Here is an 8,633-nt window from a genome sequence, read left to right on the forward strand (position 1 = left end):
CTGCCGGTCAGACTTAAAGGGAACGCTTCTGAGAGGGAGGTCGGTGGGACTGAGAGTGGGTCCCTTGTTGTTGAAAGGAGCGCCACGCCCACGGACGCCTCTCCTTGAGGGGAGGGGCTTAGGCCTGGGGTTCGATACCCGGGGTTATTTTGCTCCCGCCCGGGATCTGGAAGCGTGCTTCTTGAACCCACCTACGGCGTCCCGCTTGCGCCTCCCCATGCCTGCTCAACTCCTCGCGAGGCGTGGCCCAGCCTACCTTGGCATCGTGGTTAAGGTGGCCCCATAAACCCCTAAACTGGGCTTAGCTTTAACAGTTGTACCGCCCCTGGGAAATGCTCGGGGCTGCGGGTATTCTAGAGAAAACAGCTTGGGGACGCTCACCGTCAGACGCCATCTGAGATCAGTTTACCAGAGTCAGGTCCACCTTAAAGCGGGCCTTGGGTAGCCCAGTGTTTGTATACAGGGAAAATGTGGAAGGCGTTAAAGCTGCAGGCATTCACCTACAGCCTCCCCAGCGACTGACAGCAACCCAGAGAGCAATCAGCCTCTGGGTGAGTCTTTCTGCCTATTGCACTTGTTCCTGTCCTGGCAAACTCTCGAGTCTTCAAACTCCTCCGAGGTCCTTTTCTAAGATGGGATCCAACCTAAACTGCAGCTGGATCAGGAGCCTCAGTTTGTAGAGGCATCCAGGGAGACTTCTGGGGTTTCTAAGCTTGAAAGGCCGCTTTATCTCACTCTGTTTGCGCAGGAGACAGGGTTTTTTTTCCTGAATGATCATTCTGTTGATCTGCCTGGCTCCAGACAAACCTGAAGCCCTCCCTCCGGCTGATAACTGGAGCAGCATCTCCGGGGGCCCTCAGGTTTCTCATACAAAGTGCAGACCTAATCCCCCCCATGCACCGTGGAACTAGCGGTTCTGGCACTCCCTCTGTCCTGGGGAAGCCCGTTCTTCAGACTGCGTGTGTAAGCACCACCACCAGCAGTTCACACACAGCATGTCTCCAGAGGCCTCAAATACCAGAAAGGCAAACAACACATGGACTCCAGAGATTTAGTTACTCTTTATTGAAATGGAGTACGGGGTGGTGAGGGCACCCCCAACCCCCAGGATGAGGTAGGTCCACATGTTTTCAGTTCACACCTTTCCTGGATCTTCCTTCAGTGTGACAGTTCGGTTGAAGACAAGCTGAAAGGCAAGAAAAATGACCAACAGCCCAGAAGCAGGCCTCTTACTCTTCCTCCCCCAAGGAAGTGATGTCTCAAGCGACAGAACATCAATAACTCTGCAATATTGGATACGGGGCTAAATAATAACTGTGCTGCTGCTGTGCCTTAGACTCATGAGGATTATGACAACCTCTAAGCATGCATGCTACTTTGAAGAGTAAAAAGGTCAGGATCCCTATTAAATTTTGGGCTTGGACCTAACCCTCTAAAATCAGTTTCCTCAGAAGTAACACATAAATACCCTCCCTTAACCAGTGAAGGCTAAGATAATGTAGGGAGTGTTTATTACAGTGAACAGCTGCCACCATCAGTACTGCAGTGGTAAAGGTAAGCACCTGTCCTTGTTGGCTATCTGGATCAACAGAGAAGTATCCGAGGCGCTCAAACTGGAACTTGTCAAAGGGCTTTGCCAAAGCCACGGAGCAGTCCACTAATGCGCCTTCCACCACTTGTAGCGAGGCCTGCAGACAGAGAATTGAAGTAGCTGTACAGCCGGGAGGCCCACCACCCTCAGCTCCCACTCCATGAGCCTACCGGGTTCAGGTCACTTAGGAAGCCACCAGGCACTTCAACAGGGTCTTCGGGGTTCTTGTGCTGGAATCTGTGGCCAGAGTGAAAATCAGGCCTGAGCTGGAGAGCCACAACATGCAGTTCCCTTCTTGTGACTGCCCCAATGCCAGTTATGTTCACTCACAGTCGCTCATAGAGGCGAATCTCACACAGCAGAGGCTGTGACACCCAGTGAATAAAGGCCTTGGGCTTCTCTCCAGAATCAGCTCTTCTACAGGTCACCTCCAAGTACTCCACACAGCCACTAGAGCCCTAGAAGTGAGGGAGATGCAATCAGACCAGGGAACCATCACGAAAACCGCTGGCTACACACAAAGCTTGACCCCAGCAGGCAATATCCGCAAAGACTGCAGCTGCCTTTTACCTTGACAACATGCTGCAGTTCGATGACATAGCCAGTATGTCTCAGGCCCACAGGCTGGCCACAGGCCAGGCGCTTATAGCCTGGCTCTGACTCCTAGAGAAAAGAATCACAGAAGTTACAGGAGCTGCAAGCATCATGCGAGTACAGGGCTTCTCCCAACCCCATGTTTATCAGGGATTGGTTCATGGTAAAGCAGGAAAGAAATGGACTTAGAGAAGGGATGAGGATACTACAAGACCCCCATTTACCTCCTTAAAGTCAGTTCTCTCAATGAAGACAGTGGAAGCAAAAGGAACCTGATGGAAGCCTTTGGTCTCTTCAGCTGGGAAATCTGGCACTTGGATGTCCAAGGGCTGTATCAGGAGATAGGGATCTCTGTCAGGCCAGATACGGGGATCCCCGTGTACTCGCGCACACACTGAGATAGGCCCACCTTGGAAGCAGGAAAGTTAGTGATGACAACTTTTAGTGGCTCTAACACAGCCATGGCTCGTGGAGCTGTATCATTTAGCACATCACGCACACAGGCTTCCAGAAGATGTGGTTCCATTGTGGTCTGTGCCACTGTAACTCCCACCTGTCAGGAAAACAGTCATAGCTACAGCCACAAAGCCACACTTAGACTGTTTCTACCCGCTCAATCCACTGGATCATACCCGAGCACAGAAGTTGTTGATGGCCTCAGGTGGAAAACCCCGTCGTCGTAGGGCTGTAAGTGTGAAGAGCCGTGGGTCGTCCCAGTCCCTGTGAATACGATGATAGTCAGAAGACCTTAAAACAGCACAAGCCACTGGTACAACACCTCTGGTGAACCCAGCTCCATACCTACCGAACGGCACCAGCTGCTACAAGCTGGAGAATCTTCCGCTTTGAGACAACAGCATAGTGCAAGTTGAGACGGCCATATTCCCACTGAACAGGGCAATAGACATCCAGCGCATTACATAACCAAAAGTAGGAAGACCGTCTAGGATGGAAGGATAAGGTTAGACCTGGCCACCTGTGGGGCCAGGGAGAGACCAGAGAAAAGGCACTAGAAGCCATTGAGAGGGCTCAGCAGGTCAAGGTACTTAATGCCAAGTCTGAAGAACCGAGTTGTCTCCCTGGAACCTACTTAGTGCAGAGAGAGAGCTGACTCTGACAACTGTCCTTTGATCTCAACACATGTGCTGTGGCACCCGCACACCCACTTGCATGCATTTACACACTCTAAACAAAAAAAGGAATCCCCTTACCCTACCCATCCCATAAGCTCAGCCTCCTCACCGAGCCTGGAATTCCTTGGTACACAATGAGTGGGTGATGTGCTCAATGGAGTCACAAAGACAGTGTGTATAGTCATAGGTGGGATAGATGCACCTGTGGGACATAGACAGCAGATCCCACTAACCCGTCCCCTCTGCCCTATCCCACTGGCTCTTCCCTAATCCACCCCTCCCCATGCCAATATGTACCATTTGTCCCCTGTCCGATGGTGTGGTGTATACTTGACTCGGTAGGCCACAGGGTCCATCTTGCCATCCTCCATCACCAGCTTCATTCGAAGTGTGGCCTCACCCTCTGCGAACTTGCCCTTGCGCATTGCCTGAGGAGAACAAGAGCTCAGACTACCTCTACACACAGAAACATCTCATCCTTAGCACAATGGCCTTGCCAAACCAAGCTGTCCTTCCGGGATGCCACCTCAAAGAGCAGCAGCGATTCCTCAACAGGCCGCTCCCTCCATGGTGAAGGCAAAGAGTTGTGGCCTTTGAGCTCCTCCACTCTCTGGTGACACACATAAGCTTGACCCCTGTGAAAAGGGATATGAATGTGCAGGTGGTCCATGACCTGGTCAGTTTACCTGGTTCAACATGATGGGCCTGGCCTCACCTGCGGATGAGTTCCACAGCCCAGGCATACAGCTGGTCAAAATAGTCAGAGGCATATGTCACTTTGTAAGGTGTGTAACCTGAGGCAGTAGAGACATAATATGAAGAGCCAGCAAGAAACACTAACTGGCAAAGCCATGACCCACAAAGAGGTCCACTCACCACCAGCCCTGCCCAGGCCTCACCCAATCCCTACCCAGCCAGGTCACCATGTCATAAATTGCAGTGAAGAATTTTGCTTCTTCTTTCTCAGGGTTGGTATCGTCAAAGCGCAGAAAACAGATACCATTGTTGGCCTAGAAGAGTTGGAGCACCTGTGACGTCCCACATACCCATAAGCCCCTTCGGGCCACATCATCCAACTCAGACACTCTCAGAGTTCAAGCTTATCAGACGTTAACTACCCCAGCGAGACAGCAGCAGCCAGAAGCAGCTGCTACACACGCCTTAGGACCTGAGTTTGATCTGAAAAATTATGGTGGAAAGAACCAACTCAGTTTTTCTTTGACATCCACATATGCGCAATAGCATGAGTGTGCATGAGTGCATGTACGAGTGCAGGGAAGTGCACACACACACACACAACTCGTTTTTAGGAGACAGTTTCTCTGTGTAGCCCTGACTATTCTGGAACTCACTCTATAGACCAGGCTGGCCTCACACTAAAGATCCACCTGCCTCTGCCTCCTGAGTGCTGGGATTAAAGGTGTGCACCACCACCTCTCAGCCCAAAGAATATTTGTTTTAATTAATGTCTTCTTTTGATGATTAGCACTAAAAAATTTAAAAGTTAAATAAAAGGAATTCAAGAAATTCTCTCACATCCACAGGGTATAGTGGTATAAGTTAGCACTTGAAAAGCAGAGACAGGCAATCTCTGATTTCAAAGTCAGCCAGAGCTATATAGGAAAGCCCTATCTAAAGAATCATTTTAGGGGGGCTGGAGAGATGGCTCAGTGGTTAAGAGCATTGCCTGCTCTTCCAAAGGTCCTGAGTTCAATTCCCAGCAACCACATGGTGGCTCACAACCATCTGTAATGACGTCTGGTGCCCTCTTCTGTCCTGTAGACATACACACCGACAGAATATTGTATACATAATAAATAAAAAAATATTTAAAAAAAAAAAAGAATCATTTAGTTTATCCCCAATGAACCCAGCATTTTCTGAGGATACCTGTTACATGTGTTTTCCCTCTATGGTCTCTGTCATCAAGTACAAAAGGCAAGAAAGAAATCTTTCTGGAATCCAGTCAGGGGTAGCAGTGATCATATTACTTTCCAGGGACATAGACACATACTTACCTTAGCATAACCAAAGTTGAAATTGATGGCTTTCGCATGTCCGATATGCAGGATTCCATTGGGCTCTGGGGGGAACCGGGTACGTACCTGAGCGAAGGGATTGGGACACTATTGGGAACAGAGTTCAGATCACCCAACAGAAACAGATGCCCATTCCTAGGGAGGCCATGGTAATCAGTGAGATGAGGGACTCAAGCCACAACCCTACACACCTGTCCCCCTGTGATCTCTAGGTGCTGCTGCAGCAGATCCATAGTGTGTGGAGTGGTCACATAGCCTGGAGTCTTATAGTTTTCACCTGCCAGGATCAGAACAAATCTGACGGCCAGGCTGTTAGCCAAGGAGGCTGAGTCTACAGGCCTGGCTATAATGCTAATCACGAGTCGATTCCAGAGTTTCAAGGTACCCCCTTACCTGGTTTATGAAACTTAAGGGCCTCTCCCCGGAGCTGTTCCATTAGAGACAGGGTCTGGCCAGGAACCTCACCTGCAGGGAAGAAATCAAGAACCTTGCCTACTAGAGATAACAACCATGCCCAACCCAGGAAAATATCTATGGCTGCGATCAACATCCTGAAACCAGATCTGAACAGGGTCCTCTTCTCCAGTCCCCAGAGACAAGAGCTACAGAGCCAAACTCCTCAGGTCCCTAATGCCAGTCTGGGACAAAGGAAATAAAGGAAACTCCAGGAATCCCAGTCTTGAGAAAAAAGAGAGATGGCTAAGTAAGACAAGGCCTGAGAGGCCGTGCTGTACAGTCCTTCAGACAGAATGTCCAGAAGGCAGAAACGGGTTTGACAGGAGCCTCAGGCTTCCCACCGTTCTCCACCGCATCCTTTGCTGTCTTCCGGTCTGATACTTCCAGCCGAGCCTTTGCCACCTAAGAGAAGCATAGCATTGCATCAGACTCTCTGGATGAGCCCTGCTGAGGAAATGGGTTCAGACACCCCCTTCTCCAGCCCTAGGTGTCACTCTATCTCTGCTTTATCACAGGCATTCTGAGGGGCGCCCAGCCTTACCTTGGGCTTCTTCTCCAGATCAGCTTCCATCTTGGGACCCAGAAGGTGGAGAACCTGAGCAGATACCAGAATCAAGCATAGGCAGAAGGGTCCTCTCTCAAGAGCCTCCTGAAGGAGCCCTTCCTGCCTCTCTGCCAGCACAAGAGCCCATCTAGCCCATCCCATCTTATCTCCTCATGGGTTTCTTTTGTTGTTATTTGAAATAGGGTCTCACTATGTGGACCAGGCTATCCTCTAACTCAGAAAATGCCTGCCTCTGCCCATGAAGCTTCCTCATGTGAATGCCTTTTCCTTCTTGAGGACTTATCCTGGGCCCAGGTAACCAACATTGCCATTTACAGAGAAACAATGTGGGCCCAGCATCAAGATAAACAGTCTACCTCAGCTGGTCATCATTGTGATTCTTTGCCAGCGTTTCAAGATGAAGGCCACATCACCAATTTGTGGGAAGAGGAAACTGAGCTTCACAGAAAGTGATTCCTCCTAACTCAGAGGCCCAGGTCAGGTACTACCCCCTCCACACTGGCTCCATGATCTCTGTCAGAATAAGAATAGGGTCTCCTTCCCCTTTATCCCTCAGTGGGGTTCGAGCATCAGCTTAGGGAGGTACCCACCTGCATATCCACTTCATGCTTGATCATTTTGCCATCTGCCCATTTGAGCGCAGCCCGAGCCTCTCCTAAGAGTATGGGCACAAGAAGCTGCAGGGAGGCAAAAGGGGGTACTCTTTCCCCCTCTCCTCAAGGAAGTCCTAGCTGACACAGGAATCAGAACCTTGGCCCAGACACTTACAGTGAGTCCCTTGCTCATATTCCCTCCTCCCTCTCATATATGCCCAAAACAGTAGGCACAACCAGATGATCAACCTGTAAGTAACTGCCGCTCCCGATCCTACTCACCCATCAACAGCCCCATGTTGAAACGGTACCGTTCCGCCAGGAGCTGGGAACGATGCCTGTTTATGGTGGCCTCAACCTAGAGAAAGCCAAACCATATGGTTCAGGAATGCCTCTCCAGAAACAGCCTGGAGACCTGCACTCCTGCCCAAGGTCTGCGTGGAGAAGCTATGGCACTCATTCCAGGGCATAACTAGGAGCATCCGGAGCCTGAGGACTTACGGCTTCTTCAATCTGTTCTGGTGTCACCACCACACCCACACCACATTCCCGCTCGAAGTCCTCGGGATCAATGGGATCCAGGGGATGACTCCGCACATACTCAAGCGCAGCTGAAAAGAGAAAGTCAATTGGACAGCTCAGCTCCAAGAAGGGGATGGATGGGCCCCTGATGCCATGAAACTTCAACTGTTTTGGCTACTTGGATGCCTAAGAGGTTAAGCTCTGGCATCATTGGAAAGGAACCCTGAGGCCACAGCGAAGAGAAACGTATTCTGAAGCAGGTCTCTCATTGTGATAATCCTCCTAGCCATACCAGAGGTCTCCCCCTCCATGCTCCAGTGCCTGTCCACAACCTGATGTTCAGAAAGCAACTGGGGATCTTGACCGGAAAAGCAAAGGGGGGGACTGAAGGTGGAACTGGTAAGACAGGCAGGGGTCTCACCGCTCAGCTGGAGCTCAGTGTGGATCTTCTTATTGGTTATATAGCTCACAAGGAAAGAAAGACGCCGGGTATCCCTGAGTCGGGAGGCCAAGCCATACAGCAGAGTTCCGGTAGCCTTGTCAATGGCAGAGCCCAGAGTCCGCTGCGCCTGCAGTCAGGGGAATCAGGGGAGAGAGACCCATGCCCAGAGGGTTAGGATGGAACCACTTTGCTGTGAAACTCAGTTTCCTCTCCCCACAGGCAACAGCGGGAAACCCGGAGCAAATCAAGATCTGGACTCAGCCCCACGTTGCTTTGGAGTACAGGAGGCAGCTGAGGCCATGGGGAAAGGGACTCGTACCTGGGTCGCCGCCTCCCGCAGCTGAGTGCTCAGAGCCGCGTTCTTGAGGGTCTCCCGCGCCTTGGTTTCGCTCAGGCCGAGGCCGGTGAACAGCGTCAGGGAATCCGGAGCAGCCATAGCAGAGACACCGGAAACTAAAAGAAACTTTAGGCCGCATCTGCACAGCGACCTTCGCTCACTGACCAATCAGAATAAGAAGCCTGGGAGAGAACCAATGGTGGCCTTCCTGAGGAAAGGGGCGTGGCCCGGCAGAGAGTCAACGCCGTTTTAGAGCCCGCAAGTGCCCCAACAGGCTTTTCCGGCCAGTTGGTTTCCGCCTCCCTGGCCCTAAGGCCGCTGGCAGGGTGGAGTCCAAGCGGTTTAGAAAATTTGCCTCGGG

The 8,633-nt window shown here is 51.2% G+C and overlaps 1 protein-coding gene across 1 annotated transcript; it reads right to left on the reverse strand.

Moving 5' to 3' along the window:
* Window positions 1-1,042: 1,042 nt before the first annotated feature.
* Window positions 1,043-8,406, reverse strand: Qars1 (glutaminyl-tRNA synthetase 1). The gene is made up of 24 exons (XM_041676876.1): window positions 8,255-8,406; window positions 7,915-8,062; window positions 7,473-7,582; window positions 7,254-7,329; window positions 6,969-7,033; window positions 6,355-6,408; window positions 6,155-6,215; window positions 5,751-5,822; window positions 5,549-5,634; window positions 5,337-5,423; window positions 4,229-4,328; window positions 4,034-4,112; window positions 3,845-3,953; window positions 3,616-3,746; window positions 3,428-3,520; window positions 2,991-3,128; window positions 2,818-2,905; window positions 2,595-2,738; window positions 2,410-2,514; window positions 2,162-2,254; window positions 1,922-2,049; window positions 1,762-1,828; window positions 1,563-1,688; window positions 1,043-1,186 (listed from the first exon to the last, which is right to left on the reverse strand). Exons 1-24 carry the CDS (start codon window positions 8,369-8,371, stop codon window positions 1,136-1,138), a joined length of 2,328 nt encoding a protein of 775 aa, XP_041532810.1. The 5' UTR covers window positions 8,372-8,406; the 3' UTR covers window positions 1,043-1,135.
* Window positions 8,407-8,633: the final 227 nt, after the last annotated feature.

This window comes from Microtus oregoni, unplaced genomic scaffold, assembly GCF_018167655.1.
Source record: "Microtus oregoni isolate MIOR12 unplaced genomic scaffold, Mior012 000028F_ref0000031, whole genome shotgun sequence".
In the NCBI taxonomy this organism is placed as follows: domain Eukaryota; kingdom Metazoa; phylum Chordata; class Mammalia; order Rodentia; family Cricetidae; genus Microtus; species Microtus oregoni.

Excerpts from the sequence above, each read along its gene's own strand:
- Qars1 (XM_041676876.1), bottom strand. The coding sequence starts at position 8,371 with ATGGCTGCTCCGGATTCCCTGACGCTGTTCACCGGCCTCGGCCTGAGC. Across the intron at positions 2,739-2,817 it reads TCAACAACTTCTGTGCTCGG|GTGGGAGTTACAGTGGCACA; the intron begins GTATGATCCAGT and ends TTTTCCTGACAG. Across the intron at positions 1,187-1,562 it reads CAGATAGCCAACAAGGACAG|CTTGTCTTCAACCGAACTGT; the intron begins GTGCTTACCTTT and ends CTTGCCTTTCAG.